The sequence below is a fragment of the Lepidochelys kempii genome, chromosome 2 (genome assembly GCF_965140265.1).
Source record: "Lepidochelys kempii isolate rLepKem1 chromosome 2, rLepKem1.hap2, whole genome shotgun sequence".
Lineage (NCBI taxonomy): Eukaryota > Metazoa > Chordata > Testudines > Cheloniidae > Lepidochelys > Lepidochelys kempii.
The window spans coordinates 1,184,585-1,200,842 of record NC_133257.1 but is presented as its reverse complement, the minus strand read 5'-3'; the positions used below and the strand labels follow the sequence as shown (position 1 = coordinate 1,200,842).

Sequence of the window (16,258 nt, the reverse complement as noted above, 5' to 3'; positions counted from 1 at the left end):
GGCCGTTGTGGGCGGGGAGGGCCCCATGGGACTCTTGGGAACCCCTCTCCCTCCCCTGTCAGCTTTTCCACTAGCCCTCCCGTGGCTGGGGCTGGGAAGGGGGAGCTGGCTGGGGCTGTTCTTGCCAAGTGACTCATCAGCTGCAAGGAAAGGAAATGGCAAAGGCTGCGGTTTGGGCCTGGGCTGGCAGGTCCTGCCAAGAGAAACAGCCCCTGTGCTGAGCGGGGACCAAGGGACCTCCGCTCAGCTGCCCCCGCTCCCTGGGAACGGCTCTGCAGGGGAGCGACTCTGGGCAGTGTCTCCTGCTGCCCCGGGGAAAGCCTGGGGCATCCCGTCGGGAGAGGCTGTGGGCCAGGGTGCCTGTTGGTTTTAGCATGTGCTCAAGGCCCTTTGCCAGAGGCCCTGGGGCTCCCTTCCCCTGCTCCACCACGGGACAGACTGGCTGAGGCATGTACAAGGATCAACCCCCCCATAGGACACTGCAGCCTGTAAGGTCCAGAGCCCTCCGTTTCCTGCCTCCCACAAGCGGTAAGAACCGCAGCCCAGCCCACCCGGAGCTCCTGCCTTATCTCCGCTCCACAGATGGGACGGGGCTGGGCCCAGGTCACATGCAGAGCTGGGAATAGAACCCAGGAGTCCTGCCCCCCCAACCCCTACACCCCACTCCCAGGGCTAGGAACAGAACCCAGGCACGTTGCTCCCTTGGCTAGCAGCTGGCAGCTGTTCTCTGTGCTAAGTTGTGGTGACGAGGGCCCCAGGCACCCGGGGAAACTACCAAAGGCTCCGAGTGAGCCAGCCTCGAGGATGTTCCCTCCCCGCTGCAGGACAGGGGCTCCTGGACTCAGCGCTGCTCCAGCTGCAGCCTCCCACGGGTCCCACCCAGCGCATCCCCTGCGCTGCCCTGGGGGGCTGGCTTGCCTGCGCTGTTCTCTCTAGTCCGCCCCCCGCCCTGGAGATGCTCTGCAGGTTGGCAGATCTTGGTGACTCACTGCCCCTCTGGAGGGGGCATAGCAGTGACCCACCAAGGTGCATTGTGACTGCCTTGGGCGGGCCAAGCGTGGCCCTGAAAACGTTTGCAAGGGTGGGCCTGTGGCTGTCCCAATGGCATGCGGCTGTACTCACTGCCCTGCTGCTAGGGGGCTGCCTGGCCCCATGCAGGGCCGTGGGGCAGACAGCAAGCTCTCCGCTGCTCTGAACAGCGCCTGGGGCTGCAAGGGAAGACTGACCGCTAGTGGGCATTTGGTCAGGCAGGGCGCCGCTCTTGCCAGGAGCCCCATGCTTGGCCCAGGACGTGCGGTGCTGGGTGCTCCGGGGCAGGAGGGGATCCCCTGCTGTGGCTGTTCGCTCCGGGGAGGCGCTGCCCCTCAGAGCAGTTCTGGGGAGGGGTGCCAATCTGGTGGTGCGGGCACGGTTCTAGCAGGGAAAGGTGCAGCCTCCCAGCGTGGCGTGGGCCCCACCCCAGGCGAGCCGGGGCCGCCTCTGCAGGGGGGTCGTGTCAGTTCCCCTGCCACAGGCCCCGGGTTCAACCCCCGGCGTGGCCAGGCCTGGGGCTGCGGCCGTCCCGGGGCCTTGCTGAGAGCTGGCCATGCTGTGGCTGGCGGCCAGGGGCTGTTGTCACAGCTGTCCTGTGAGCTCTGGCGCAGGGGGAGTCCCGGGCGGCTCTGGCCCTGTTGTCGGAGCCATGGGCTCTCCTCTGATGAGGTAACGGGAAAGGGAGCCAACAAGGAACGTGCGGAAGGCTCCCCTCTGCGCTGGGCCCTGGCGCGGGTCCTGTGCGGCTGGCCTCAGGCCGGGGCCACTGCTCTGCACCCTGGGCTCCCCACGCACGTGGCCGCAGCCTGCACGTCCTTGACGGCTCTGACAGGTCTCGGCCCCTGCAGCCAGTTCAGCCTCCCGGCCCTGCCAGCTGGATGCTGGCTAGGAAATGGGGAGAGGGTGCCAGAGCCCGGCATGCGGGGAACCAGGGAGACTGGGCCCATGGGGGCTGCCCTGGGCGCTTCCCGGGGGAGGGGGGGTTGTGCACCAGATGTTGGGGTGGCTGGGGATTGCTCCCCCAGGGTGGGCTGCGCAGGAGGCTTGGTCCCGGGCTGTGCGGGTGGCAGGGCTGCTGAGGGGGCTCAGGCTTTGGCTAGGGTGGCTTGGTCCTGGGCTGAGGGTGCTGGGGGTGTGGGTCCAGAGCTGGCGGGGGACCCTGGGGGTAGGGGCTCAGTGCAAAGCTAGAAGGCCTGATGGGGGCTCTGTCCTGGGCTGCTGGTGGGGGGGGGGCTTAGGCCCGGGCTGGGGGGATGCTGGGGGGTTGGTCCTGGGCTGTGGGGGGTCAATCCTGGGCTGGGAGGGATGCTGTGGGGGGATCAGTCCCATGCTGGGGGAGATGCTGGGGGGGATGGTCCCAGGCTGGGGGGGATGCTGGGGGGTTGGGCCTGGGGACATGCCGGGGGGTCGGTCCCGGGCCGGGGGGGTGCCGGGGGGGGGTCGGTTCCGAGCGGGGGGGGTCGGTTCCGAGCTGGGGGGGTCGGTCCCGGGTCGGGGGGGTGCCGGGGGGGATGTCGGTCCCGGGGAGGTGCCGGGGGTCGGTCCCGGGCCGGGGGGGGTGCCGGGGGGGGTCGGTTCCGAGCTGGGGGGGGTCGGTCCCGGCCCGGGGGGGTGCCGGGGGGTCGGTCCCGGGCTGGAGGGGATGCCGGGGGGGGTCGGTTCCGAGCTGGGGGGGTCGGTCCCGGCCCGGGGGGGTGCCGGGGGGTCGGTCCCGGGCACGGCGGGGCCGGCTCGGCGCTGGCGGGGCCCCGGCCGCTCGGGGCGGGGCTGGGCTGGGCGGCTCCTGTCCCAGCCGGGCCGGGCCGAGGAGGCAGCGCAGCGGCATGGCCGGCAGCCCGGACCCCGCGCCCTCCGTGGCCGCCTACTTCGCCTACAAGCGGGCGGTGCTGCGGGGCGCCGAGGGGCTGCTGAGCGGCCGCTCGGAGCCGGAGCGGAGGAGCGACCTGAGCCGGCGGCTCTGCTGCGTCGGTGGGTCCGGCCGGGGGGCGGGGGGTGCAGGGTCCGGGTGATGGGGGGGAGTGCAGTGCTGGGTGCGGGGGGGGGTTGCAGTGACGGGGGGGGGTGCAGCGATGGGTGCAGTGTGGGGGGGGGTTGGTTGGAGTGACGGATGCAGTGTCCGGGAGGGTGCAGTGTGTGTGTGGGGGGGGGGTTGGTTGCAGTGACGGATGCAGTGTCCGGGAGGGTGCAGTGACAGGGTGGGGGGGTGCAGCGATGGGTGCAGTGTGTGTGTGGGGGGCGGTTGGTTGCAGTGACGGATGCAGTGTCCGGGAGGTGCAGTGACAGGGCGGGGGGGTTTGGCGATGGGTGCAGTGTTGGGGTGCTGAGGGAGGGGGTGCAGTGCTGGGTGCAGTGACGAGGTAGTGAGGGAGGGGTACAAGGGCACCCCAGGCCCTCACTCCTGCCACTAGACTCGGCTGCCCCGGGTGTGTTTGTTCTGCCTGAGCTCAGCCGACCCCGCTCCCGCTTTCAGGGCAGCGAGGGGTTAATGGTTTGGGGGCGGGGCTTGCCCTCGCCCCGCCTCCTCCCGTCGGGCAGTGGGAGGGGCCTGCCAGGGTAGCAGTGACCCTTGAGCCAAGCGACTGAGCAATGTGCAGCTCCCCGCCCCTCCCAGCTCCCCGGGAGGCGGGGCAGCCCCCCCCCCCCGCAGGGACAGGTGCAGGAGGGATCACAGGCACACCTTGGTGGCCCACCCCCCATGGACCCCTGAGGCCTTGGGGAGCCCGGCTGGGGCAGCCCTCGTCTGCTGGCAGAGGACGGGGTCCCCCCCTGGAGCTGAGACGGGCTTGTGCTTCCCCAGCCCCTCTAGCAAAGCTGCCAGCCCCAGAGCACTGCCCCAAATGGGCCCTGCTCCCCAGCCGTCTGGGGCAGGCGCCCGGTGGGTGACCCCAGTTCTCCTACTGCCCTGCCTGCCTCGCCCCGTTCTGCGCTGCTGGGTGCGGAGCCGCGAGCCGTGCATGGCAACACCCCGGCCCCCTGCATGGGCCTCGCCCCGGGTGACCCGGGCTGGGTGGCCACAGGCGAGGGAGGGGAGTGGCAGGCAGGTGCGTCCAGCTGGGGGCCCATGGCGGTGAAGCTCAGGCCGCCCCACCCCCCGGCTGGCGTTGAGCATACGTGGCGGCTGGCAGTGACGGGACGCTGCTGGTCCCTCAAGCTGCACGGCACTGGGAAGCCTGCAGTTCTGGGGCTGGCTGGACGCAGGGGAGTGATTGGTTTGTGGGTCTCTCAGGCTGTAGTGGGGGTGTTTGGCTGTAGCGGGGGTGTCTGGCTGTAGCGGGGGTGACTGGTCTTCAGGGCTCTGCGGCTGTAACAAGGGGTGTCTGGCTGTAGCGGGGGTGACTGGTCTTCAGGGCTCTGCGGCTGTAACAAGGGGTGTCTGGCTGTAGGGGGGGTGACTGGTCTTCAGGGCTCTGCGGCTGTAACAAGGGGTGTCTGGCTGTAGGGGGGGTGACTGGTCTTCAGGGCTCTGTGGCTGTAACAAGGGGTGTCTGGCTGTAGCGGGGGTGACTGGTCTTCAGGGCTCTGCGGCTGTAACAAGGGGTGTCTGGCTGTAGCGGGGGTGACTGGTCTTCAGGGCTCTGCGGCTGTAACAAGGGGTGTCTGGCTGTAGGGGGGGTGACTGGTCTTCAGGGCTCTGCGGCTGTAACAAGGGGTGTCTGGCTGTAGGGGGGGTGACTGGTCTTCAGGGCTCTGCGGCTGTAACAAGGGGTGTCTGGCTGTAGGTGGGGGTGACTGGTCTTCAGGGCTCTGCGGCTGTAACAAGGGGTGTCTGGCTGTAGCGGGGGTGACTGGTCTTCAGGGCTCTGCGGCTGTAACAAGGGGTGTCTGGCTGTAGGTGGGGGTGACTGGTCTTCAGGGCTCTGCGGCTGTAACAAGGGGTGTCTGGCTGTAGCGGGGGTGACTGGTCTGCAGGCCTCTCTGGCTGTAGTGGGGGTGATTCTTTTGTGGGACTCTCTGGCTCTAGGAGGGGCTCTCTGGCTGTAGCAGGGGCCGTCCATGTGTAGCAAGGGTGTCTGGTCTGCAGGGCTCTGTGGCTGGAGCAAGGGGTGTCCGGCTGTAGCAGGGGTGATGGGTCTGCGGGCTGGCTGGCCGTAGCAGGGGGTGGCTGGCTGTAGCAGGCAGTGTGGGGGCCTGTGACTCGACTGCAGGGGGGTGGCTGCGGGGCCAGGTGCTGGGTTGACATAGAAGCAGTAGGCTCAGACCCCACCCCCGGGTAGGTGCCCGGCTCTCGGTGGTTCTCAGTCTGGTTTGCTGTAGCCCTGGGCAGCCTGGACTCTGCCCTCACGGCCGGCTGCAGTGCGAGTTCTCCCGACCTTCCCAGAGGCTCTGGGCGCAGGGCTGGGCCCATGCTGTGCGATTCACGTGGGATCCAGCAGGGGGTGCCCTAGAAATTCCCCCCTCGCGGCCGGATCCAGGGTTCGCAGGGGCCTGGCCAGCTCCTGTGATGGGGGCAGAGACCTCCTCGGGGCAGGACCCTCTGTGCCAGGCACTGTACAGGCATGGGGTGAGCCAGGGGCAGCAGGAGCACCCCAGCTCCCTCGTCTGGGTCAAGCTGTGCCGGGCCTGGTGCAGAGGGCTGTTGGGGGCCGAAGGGGGACAGCGAGGGCCTTTTGCAGATGTGTCCGGCAGGCGCTTTCCTGGCATGAGGGGCAGCCTGGGAGAACCCAAAGGAGCTTGTTGGAAGGTGTGAGAAATGGGGGTTGGCCTTGTGGGCGGGGGCGCCATCGCGGGAGAGGTGGCGGGCAGGACCTGACATTGAGACCGGCTGCAGGGGGTCACAGGCAGTGTGGGGGCTGGGAGACTCGAATGGGCCGGAGCCGAGATTGTGATTCGGCCACTTGGAGTCTGTGAATCCAGCCTGGGGGCTCTGCTCTGGCTCCGCGGTGTGGGTGTGTAGGGGGCCTGAAGGGGGTGTGTGTACTAGAGTTGGGGGGCAGAGAGGGGGGCTCTGGCGAGATGAGGGGTGCTCAGTGATCAGCAGATCCCCCCTGGCCTTAGACTCTGTAACCCCCTTAGTCTCCTAGGCCTGGGCTGGTGGGTGGGCGGCTGAGCTGTCTCAGTCTGTGGCTGGGCCAGACCGGTGCTGCACCCTGCCCGGCTGACGGCGGGGCGCCCTGGGGTCTGAGGGGGGCAGCCCTTGGGGCCTGCCCTGCCCCTGCCAGTTACACAGAGGGCCAGACGCAGCAACAGGGAGAGATAGGAGCAAATGCAGCCACCGCTACGCCGACCCCACAGCACCCCCTGCTGGGAGCTCCCCGCCCAGCCAGCGCCCTGCCCCGCTCCCCACAGCGCCCCCTGCTGGGAGCTCCCCGCCCAGCCAGCGCCCTGCCCCGCTCCCCACAGCGCCCCCTGCTGGGAGCTCCCCGCCCAGCCAGCGCCCTGCCCCGCTCCCCACAGCGCCCCCTTCTGGGAGCTCCCCGCCCAGCCAGCGCCCTGCCCCGCTCCCCACAGCGCCCCCTGCTGGGAGCTCCCCGCCCTGCCCTGCCCCCACAGCGCCCCCTGCTGGGAGCTCCCCGCCCAGCCAGCGCCCTGCCCCGCTCCCCACAGTGCCCCCTGCTGGGAGCTCCCCGCCCAGCCAGCGCCCTGCCCTGCCCCCACAGCACCCCCTGCTGGGAGCTCCCTGCCCTGCCCCCCCAGCGCCCCTGCTGGGAGCTCCCCGCCCAGCCAGCGCCCTGCCCCGCCCCCACAGCGCCCCCTGCTGGCAGCTCCCCGCCCAGCCAGCGCCCTGCCCTGGTCCTACAGCGCCCCCTGCTGGGAGCTCCCCGCCCAGCCAGCGCCCTGCCCCGCTCCCCACAGTGCCCCCTGCTGGGAGCTCCCCGCCCAGCCAGCGCCCTGCCCCGCTCCCCACAGTGCCCCCTGCTGGGAGCTCCCCGCCCAGCCAGCGCCCTGCCCTGCCCCCACAGCACCCCCTGCTGGGAGCTCCCCGCCCAGCCAGCGCCCTGCCCCGCCCCCACAGCGCCCCCTGCTGGCAGCTCCCCGCCCAGCCAGCGCCCTGCCCAGCCAGCGCCCTGCCCTGCCCCTACAGCACCCCCTGCTGGGAGCTCCCCGCCCAGCCAGCGCCCTGCCCTGCCCCCACAGCGCCCCCTGCTGGGAGCTCCCCGCCCTGCCCTGCCCCCACAGCGCCCCCTGCTGGGAGCTCCCCGCCCTGCCCTGCCCACACAGCGCCCCCTGCTGGCAGCTCCCCGCCCTGCCCCGCCCCCACAGCGCCCCCTGCTGGCAGCTCCCCGCCCAGCCAGTGCCCTGCCCCGCCCCCACAGCGCCCCCTGCTGGCAGCTCCCCGCCCAGCCAGCGCCCTGCCCTGCCCCCCCAGCGCCCTGCCCCGCCCCCACAGCGCCCCCTGCTGGCAGCTCCCCGCCCAGCCAGCGCCCTGCCCTGCCCCTACAGCGCCCCCTGCTGGGAGCTCCCCGCCCAGCCAGCGCCCTGCCCTGCCCCCACAGCGCCCCCTACTGGGAGCTCCCCGCCCAGCCAGCGCCCTGCCCTGCCCCCACAGCTCCCCTGCTGGCAGCTCCCCGCCCAGCCAGCGCCCTGCCCCCACAGCGCCCCTGCTGGGAGCTCCCCGCCCTGTCCCGCCCCCACAGCGCCCCCTGCTGGCAGCTCCCCGCCCTGCCCCGCCCCCACAGCGCCCCCTGCTGGGGAGTGACTGTCTTGGCTGGGTGGGCTGCGGCAGCTTATGAGCGAGCGCCCAGCTCTGTGACGTGCGCTGGCGTCAGCCGGGCCCCGGCAGCTCATTGCTCCATATGTGTCAGTGGCTGGAAAATACTTGTGGTTTAGAAACCGTTGTCGGGCACATTCCTCCCCGCGCTGGCCCCGGCCCAGCTCTGCTCCTTGGAAACCGAGGGGGCGGCGGCTGGGGGGAGCCCGGGCTGGGAAGCGAGGGGGGCAGCTGGATCTAGCACCTCCGCTTTCCCTGCCTTTGCCCCGCTGCCTCGCCCGGGGCTGCTCGGAGCCGGCGCTGGTCCAGGCTTGTCCCAGGGCAGCCCCGGCCCCTGCAGGGCCCTGCCGGGGGGGTCTGACCCCCAGCCCTAGCCTGCAGCTGGGGAAATGCTCCGGCAGCAGCGGGGCCAGGCTGGGATTTCTGAGCGGGGCACACCCAGGCAGCAAACAGGATGGGGAGGCCCTGTCAGCTCCTGGCCTGGCCACTAGTGGGGCCCTTCCCTCTGGCCCTGACCTTCGCGGGGGGCTGGCCAGCGAGCAGGGGCTGCCTCTGTCCCCAGGCGGGGCTGCTCTGGGGCTAGCGAAGCCAGTATGCCGGAGGCCTGGGTGTCCCCGGTGCACTCAGCCCTGCCCAGGGGGGAGGGGCTGTTCTGGGGGGCCAGGGGCGTGTGGGACGTGGCCCCTGGCCCCAGGCAGGCCCTCGGCTGAGCTCCGTTGGCTCCTTGCGCCCACGGGGCTGGGGAGAGCTTCTGGCTCTGTCCCCGGAGGGCGCTGTGCTAGGAGCAGGGCGTGTCCCTGAGGCTGCATGAGTCAGGGTGCAGCCATGTGTCGCAGCCCCCTTGCCCTGGGGGTGCGTGCAAGGTCCATGCTGCACCCAGCTGCCAGCTTCCTGTGCGGAGCGCCTTATACCCTGGGGAGCGGCTGGGGTTCCCTCTGCAGCTCCTCCCCCCGCGCCGTGCACAGGGCTGGGGGAGGGGTGCTGGCCCTCTCCCTTCCCCATGGCGGCTCCGGGGCTTTCTGCAGCTGGCCCTGTCCCGGGGGCACCCTGGGGCTCCTGGGGTCTCTCTGGCCTGCGCTGAGCCTTGTCCCCCCAGGCCTGGCTGAGGTGGGCTGAAGCCGAGGGGGAGCGGCACAGGGCGGGGAGGTGTATTCTCCTGTGCCCACCGCCCAGCCTCCCAGGGGGAGTCTCCCCAAGGGCTGTGGGGCACTGGAGCCATGCCCCCCATGACAGCAGGAGATCCCTGGGCCTGGGGCAGCTGTCCCGTCGGGGGCACCCGAATGGGCACCAGGGCCCAGATCCCCTCCTGGGGGAGAGTCCAGCCTGGCCCCCCTGCTCCCGGGTGCAGCCCTCTGACCCCGCGCCCGGCTGCGGCAGGGCAGGCTGGCTGCGGGCAGGAAAGGGTTACGAGCAGGAGGCCGGTGGCTGTGGGCTCGGAGGTTTCCTGACTCTCTCCGGCGGGCAAGGGCGGGGAGCCCCCGCCCCGGCCAGCCGCTCTCTGGGGGAGGAGTCTGGGGAGCGGAGGGGCAGGCCTGCCCCCCGGGGCAGAGGAGCTGGAGCCCGGGTGGGGAGAGCTGCTCAGCGCTGCCTCTCCAGTCACCGGCCAGGCGGCAGGGCAGGGCAGGGCAGGGCAGGGCGGAGATCGCTGGGGGGTACCGGGGACCATGTCCAGGCAGCGGCTGCGGAGCCCGGAGCCGGAGGGCCCCGAGGAGAACCTCTACCTGGCCGTGCTGAGGGCCACGGAGGGCAAGAAAGGTACCGAGCCCCTGCCCAGCCTGCCCCCCATCCTGGGCTTTCTGTGGAGGGGGCTGAACACGGGGGGGGGCGGGGGGGCTGGACTGTGACGGGGGATGGAGACATGGGGGGCTGTACCTGCAGGATGGGGGGGCCTGCGATGGACCTGGGGGATTGAGGACATGGGGGGCTGTACCTGCAGGATGGGGGGGCCTGTGATGGACCTGGGGGATGGGGGATTTGGGGGGCTATACCTGCAGGATGGGGGGGCCTGTGATGGACCTGGGGGATGGGGGATTTGGGGGGCTGTACCTGCAGGATGGGGGGGCCAGTGATGGACCTGGGGGATGGAGGATTTGGGGGGCTGTACCTGCAGGATGGGGGGGCCTGTGATGGACCTGGGGGATGGGGGATTTGGGGGGCTGTACCTGCAGGATGGGGGGGCCAGTGATGGACCTGGGGGATGGAGGATTTGGGGGGCTGTACCTGCAGGACGGGGCGGACTGTGATGGGCTTGGAGGGGGCTCTGCTGCACTGGGATGTAGGGGGCTATGGGGGATGGGGGGGCTGTACCTGGGCGGTGTGGGGGATTGCCTGCTCTGGGATGTAGGGGGCTATGCTGTGCCTAGGGAATGGGGTGTGGGGGTTGCCGGTGTTGGGGTCTCTGTCCTAGGGCTGTGCATGGGGAGGCAGCTGTGGGGAGACCATGCTGACTGGGGGGCTGCTCTGTGCGTGGCGTGTTTGTTGGGGGGGGGCTGACCTCAGCAGTGACCCTCTTTGTGGTGCCAGTCCCTGGCCCTGGTGCTGTGCTCTGTGTGTGTGTGGGGGGTCTGTGCCCTGGCACCCCAGCTGCTGTGAGCTCTGCCCCACACACTGCCCACCCCCTGGGTATTCCATGCTGGGGGCAACCCCACCCGTGGCACTGTGGCCCCCAGGGCACTCTGAGCAACCCCCAGGGCCCCTGGCTGTCCAGCCATAGCTATAGGGGGCCCAGGGCCTCTGCCCTGGCTGGGGTGTGTTTGGGCGTCACTGGGGCTGTGGGGAGAGGAGAGGTCAATGGGGTCCTGTGGGGGGCTCCTGCCGGCTCTGCCCCCTGCTCCCAGCCCCATCTCCGAGCCCCTCCACGGCACCCCCCCCCCCGGTAGGTGCAGTGGCTGGCAGACGCTGGGAACCCTGCCTGCCTGCGGGAGTGGCACTTCCTGCCCCGCCCAGCCTGCCCACGCTGGAATGAGCTGGGGGGGGCTAGGAGAAGCGTCCCAGGGGCTCGATTGCCGCCGTGCTCCTGCCTTGGGGGTGGTGCCCCGCTGGAGCTGAGCCCCAGGGGAGTGTCTGTGCCTCCCCCTCATGTCTGCTGAGAGCTGCTCTGCCCCTCGGGTGCAGCCCCCGCCCCTGGGTCCCGTGGGGGAAGTCGGCCCTGCCCCCGGAGGCACACCCCTGCTGGGCACCCGTCCCAGCGAGTGTCTGGCCCGGGGCGCCTGGGAGCTGCACGGGCAGATCTCCACGCTCTCCTGGCCGGACAAGACACGACACGTGAAACCCACGTGGGGAGGGCAGCTGTGCCAGCCCACCCCCGGGGCAGCGAGCCTGTTGGGGCGGGGGGGTCCCCTCTTCATTCGGGCAGTTCAGGCTTGGAGGAGGGGTGGGCTCTGGGGAGGGGAGTGTGGCCATTTACACCTGGGCAAGGGGGGATGTTATCCCTGGCTAGCTGCCGTGTGGGGGGGCCCTAGCACCTCCCGGGTGTTCCCAGCCTCCTCACGACCCACAGCTCGCCTGTCCCCGCTGGGCTGTGAGCTGCTCACGGGGGGTGTTACACAGGGGCCATGGGGAGACTCCTCCCTGTCCCGGGCAGGTCAGTGCTCCCCCCACCCTCCCCACTGGCCCAGGGCTCTGGCGGCTAGTGTGGGGCCGGGACTGGAACGCAGGCCTCCGAGCCCCCGAGGCCAGTGCAGAGCTGGGCGGAGCCTGTTGCTTCTGGGGCCATGTGCTGGGGGTGATGGAGCTGAGCTGCCCCTCGGGGAGGACTCGGGGTCCCCACAGAGCTCTGGAGGGGTTCAGCATGAAGGACCGTGGGGCTGGAGCCCTGGCTCCAGAAATGCCTTGGGGAGGGAGGGGCGTTTGGAATGGCTCCTCTGCTCCCTGCCTGCCATGGGGCTGGGCCTTGCTCCTGCAGCCCTCAGAGATGAGGGTGTCTGTGGGGTGAGAGATGGGCCCCCTGGCTCAGGCAGAGAGCAGGGGGGCACCTGGGCATCGTTCCTGGCACTGCCTGCCCATGGCTCGATGTTCCCAGCTGCTGCTGAGCTGGGGCCGGATGGGGCTGAGCCAGTCCCCACCGGAGCAGCACGGCCTGTCCTGCTGGAGACGGGTCCCAACCCCTGAGCCAGCTGTGGGGCCCACCCCAGTGTCTGCGGGGCAGGGCGTCTGGGCTGTTCTCCGGGGGGCCCTGGCCTGCTGGGCGTGCAGACGGCTGCTCCCTGCCGTGTGCCAGCACCCCTACTCCCCATGGCTCTCCCAGTAGTGACTGAGACCCCCGCCCCCACACAGGGACCCCCGCCCGTTGCTGCCGAAGAGCCGCTCCCCTTGGCTCGCCTGTCCCCCTGCTGCCTTTGGGTCCCTGCTGTGGCCTGTTTGCTGGTGCCTTTGGGGGGCTCTCGCCTCTGCCCTGGGCCCCTAGAGCGTGTGGGGCTCAGGAGGCACCAGCCCCAGGGGCAGCAGGCTCCTGCAGTGGGGTGAGTGCTGGGGGGCACTGGAGGGGGTGCCCTGGGGCCCGGCCGGCTGGGACCGACCCAGGTTGCTGCGCTCGGAGGGGTGCCCGGCTGCTGTGACCCACGTGGGAGTGGGTGCAGGGGGCTGCTCTGGGGCATCGGCCATCGGCTCCTTGTGCCCTGGGGCTGGGCATGGGGCACAGCAGGGGGGCACGGCGCGGCGTGTGAGTCATTGCAACCATTTCCTTCCCATTGGCACCGATGAGTCAGGCCCCTTCCTGCCTGTGCTGAGCTCTGGGAGCCTGCGGGGTCTTGCTCATCCCTCTTCTGAGTTCTGGCTCTGCTTGCCGGGGGGGGCTGCCGCCGCTCTTCCCCCCCCAGACTCCGTAAGCCCCCTGTGCCCCCCCACATGCACTAACACCCCTCGTCTCCTCTCTTGCAGATGAGCGAGACCGGGTCCAGAAGAAAACCTTCACCAAATGGGTCAACAAGCACCTCATCAAGGTAAGGGTGCCCGCCTCCCCACCCCATGGGTAGGGGGTGGGACCTCTCGGCGGAGGGCAGGGCAGCAGGGGTGACAGCCCAGGGCTGGGCAGGTGCCTCACTGTTAACCAGCAGTGACTGGTTAGCCTGTGGAACTCACTGCTGCAGGATGGGTGGAGTGAACAGCTGACAATAGGCGGCTCCTACTGCAGGGGGCAAAGTGCCGGCTTGGGGGAAGGTCACTGCATTGCTTTCAGGCCCAGCAGCCCTGGTGGCAATTAACCCCCTGTCACTGGAGCTGGGACTCTCCCCTTGGGGGGCCCAGTTATGGAAGGGCCAGCACACCCCAATCCCTTTCCCAGGGGTGGCTCTCAGGAGGGGAGACCCCTTTGGAGGGGACCCAGCCCCTGGGGGGCCCTAGCCTCCTTCAGCTGGTGGCTACCTGAGTGCCCCGTGTGTGACCACTCCTGTCTGGCTGCGAGGTGCAGTCCTGCATACTGCCACGCTACCCGCTGTGCCCCACCCCCATGGCCGCCCTGGGGTGGGCGGGATGCCAGAACCGGGATGGAGAGGGGCACATGGAGGGCATCCCACACCTCCCCGTGTGTGACTTGGGGCTGGAAGACCAGGCTCCGCCGAGCGGCAGCCACAGAGTAAGTGACGGGGAGGCGCTGTCTGCGCTGGGTCGGAGCACCGGGCGCCTGGACTGGGCAGGGGGTGGCGGTGTCTGGGCTGCCCTAGATCGCGTCTGTCCCCAGCCCCCCGGGGCACGTGCCTGGAACTCGCGGGCTGTGGTGGGCACCAGAGCAGACAGTGCAGCACGGGGCTGGCTGGGGCTGCTGGGCGCTGCCCAGCACTGGTTGGTAATGCCTGGGCAGGGGCGCGGGGAGCAGTCCCTGCCCACGGCGAGGGGAGGCGAGGGCCAGCCGTGCCACAGTATGTGAGGGCGGTGCCCAGCTCCTGCTGGGAGGAGCATCCCCATCTGGCACCTGGCTCCGCTCTGCCTCCTGGTGTGAGCCCCAGCCGGAGAGCTTGGCGGGGTGGGAGAAGGGGTGCCTGGCGACAAGGAGACAAGGGCTGGGCGCCGGAGCAGTGGGAAGCTGTGTGCTCTGACCAGGCAGGGGCAGTTCAGGCGGGCCGGGGAGCAAGCCTCCGGAGCCTCCCTGGCCTGGAAGGAGCCGCTTTGCCTCGTGCCTGCAGGCAGCCCCATGCCCGGCCGAGCTGGCTGGCTGCCTCTCCTCCCACGGCCGCGCTGAGCACACAGCAGCCTGCGGCCCGGCTCTCAATGGGCGATTGTGCTCCAGCCCCGAGGAGAAGGGGATGTCCCGGGGGGCGCTGATGAAGCAGGATTTCAGAGCTGCGCGGCCAGCGTCCTGTAACGCAGCACCTGCTCCCCCACCCCCGCTGCAGCCGGGCACTTGCGAAAACTTGGCTCTGCTGTGTCTTCCACTGTGGAAAGGCGGCGCTGGCCTCCCAGCAGATCAGCCAGGCCCTTCCGATGGGCCTGGGGAGATGGGAAGTGCCTGGCTGGATCCGCATGGGCCCTGCCTCCTGCCCGACAGGGCTGGCACCAGAGGGAGGGGCAGGAACCCTGCAGCAGGGAGTGCGGGGCTGACGGGACAGCTCCCTCGCCCTGGATAGGAGGGACTGGAGCTCTTTCTGTTGTAACCTCAGCTCTTCTCATGAGTCACGTCACTGTCTGCTCTGCCCTGGAAATTGCTGAGCTCTCAGCCTTGCTGGCATCTTGCAGCAGGGAGTTCCCCAGGTTGCTGCAGTGCAGGGACACAGCCCTGGCCCCGCATCTAACCAGTAATGCCTGGCCCAGCCGAATGCAGGGACACAGCCCCGGCCCCGCGTCTAACCCGTAATGCCTGGCCCGGCCGAATGCAGGGACGTGGCCCCGGCCCCGCGTCTAACCAGTAACGCCCGGCCCGGCTGAGGGCAGGGACACGGCCCTGGCCCCGCGTCTAACCAGTAACGCCCGGTGCGGCTGAGTGCAGGGACACGGCCCTGGCCCCGCGTCTAACCAGTAACGCCCGGTGCGGCTGAGTGCAGGGACACGGCCCTGGCCCCGCGTCTAACCAGTAATGCCCGGCGCGGCTGAGTGCAGGGACACGGCCCTGACCCGCGTCTAATCAGTAACGCCTGGCGCGGCTGAGTGCAGGGACACGGCCCTGACCCGCGTCTAATCAGTAACGCCTGGCGCAGCTGAGTGCAGGGACGTGGCCCCGGCCCCGCGTCTAACCAGTAACGCCCGGCCCGGCTGAGGGCAGGGACACGGCCCTGACCCGCATCTAACCAGTAACGCCCGGTGCGGCTGAGTGCAGGGACACGGCCCTGGCCCCGCGTCTAACCAGTAACGCCCGGCGCGGCTGAGTGCAGGGACACGGCCCTGACCCGCATCTAACCAGTAACGCCCGGTACGGCTGAGTGCAGGGAAACGGCACTGGCCCCATGTCTAACCAGTAACGCCCGGTATGGCTGAGTGCAGGGACACGGCCCTGGCCCTGTGTCTAAACAGTAATGCCCAGCCTGGCTGAGTGCAGGGACATGGCCACGGCCCCGCATCTAAGCACTAGTGCCCGGCTGAGCACGGGGACATGGCCACAGCCCCTCGTCTAACCACTGGTGCCCAGCTGAGCATGGGGACACAGCCAGGGCCCCGAATCTAACCAGTAACGCCCGACTGAGCACGGGGACGTGGCCACGGCCCTGCGTCTAACCAATAACACCCGACTGAGCACGGGGACGTGGCCACGGTCCTGCGTCTAACCAGTAACGCCCGACTGAGCACGGGGACGGTGCCACTGCCCTGCATCCAACCACTAGCGCCCGGCTGAGCACGGAGACACAGCCACAGCCCTGTGTATAACCACTAGTGCCCGACTGAGCATGGGGCCACGGCCTCGTGTCTAACCACTGGTGCCCAGCTGAGCATGGGGACACGGCCCCGGCCCCACATCTAACCAGTAATGCCCGACTGAGCATGGGGACACGGACATGGACCCTCGTCTAACCACTAGTGTCCGGCGGAGCATGGGGATGTGGCCACGGCCCCGCGTCTAACCAGTAACGCCTGGCTGAGCACGTGGACATGGCCACGGCCCTGCACCACGCAGGACATGCCGCCTCCTAGCACCGGCCTTTGCCCTGGCACCACGAGCCAAGCCCGGCTCCAGAGAGCAGCACGCGCTGGAGCCCGCCTGCCCTGCCCCCACACGCGTGTCTGGCCACGCATATTCTGGTGTGCCTGCCTGCACCAGCCCTGTACCAGGCCTGTAATCCCTGCCCCACGCTCTGTGCACTCAGCTCCCGGGGGCAGGGCCTGGCCTGGCTGGGACGCATCCGGCACACCCCAAACCAGGGCAGACAGCCAACCCTGGCGCCCATGGCCAGGGCCCTGGGCTACCTGCACAGGCAGAGCGCAGGGTGGCCCATGGGGGGCAGCACATGGGGCCAGGCAGGGGAGATGCCGGGGCTGGCCAGGCTGTGGGCCTGGGTGGGTGGGAGCTCGCTGGCCTGACCCATGTGGGCCGTGAGGCTGGCACAGGGAGCTCCGGCTCTGTGCAGGGGGCAGGCACGGTGTAGCTCTGCAGTTCCGCCATGGGGAGGCCCCCTGTGTGGGGAGGGGAATCTCTCTGCTTTGGTTGGCTCCCCA

General features: G+C 70.0%; 1 protein-coding gene across 21 annotated transcripts in view; it reads left to right on the top strand.

The window, feature by feature from the left end:
- The window catches only part of PLEC (plectin), a 166,988-nt gene that overhangs the window by 98,602 nt on the left and 52,128 nt on the right, over positions 1 to 16,258 (top strand). For 15 of the 21 annotated variants that reach the window (XM_073329774.1, XM_073329773.1, XM_073329771.1 and 12 more), the window contains one exon: positions 12,560 to 12,621. In XM_073329774.1, coding sequence (XP_073185875.1) covers positions 12,560 to 12,621 — 62 coding nt within the window. Of the gene's footprint in view, positions 1 to 2,814; positions 3,001 to 9,328; positions 9,437 to 12,559; positions 12,622 to 16,258 lie in introns of those variants that run through there. The other 6 variants (XM_073329778.1, XM_073329777.1, XM_073329776.1 and 3 more) reach the window with 2 other exon arrangements.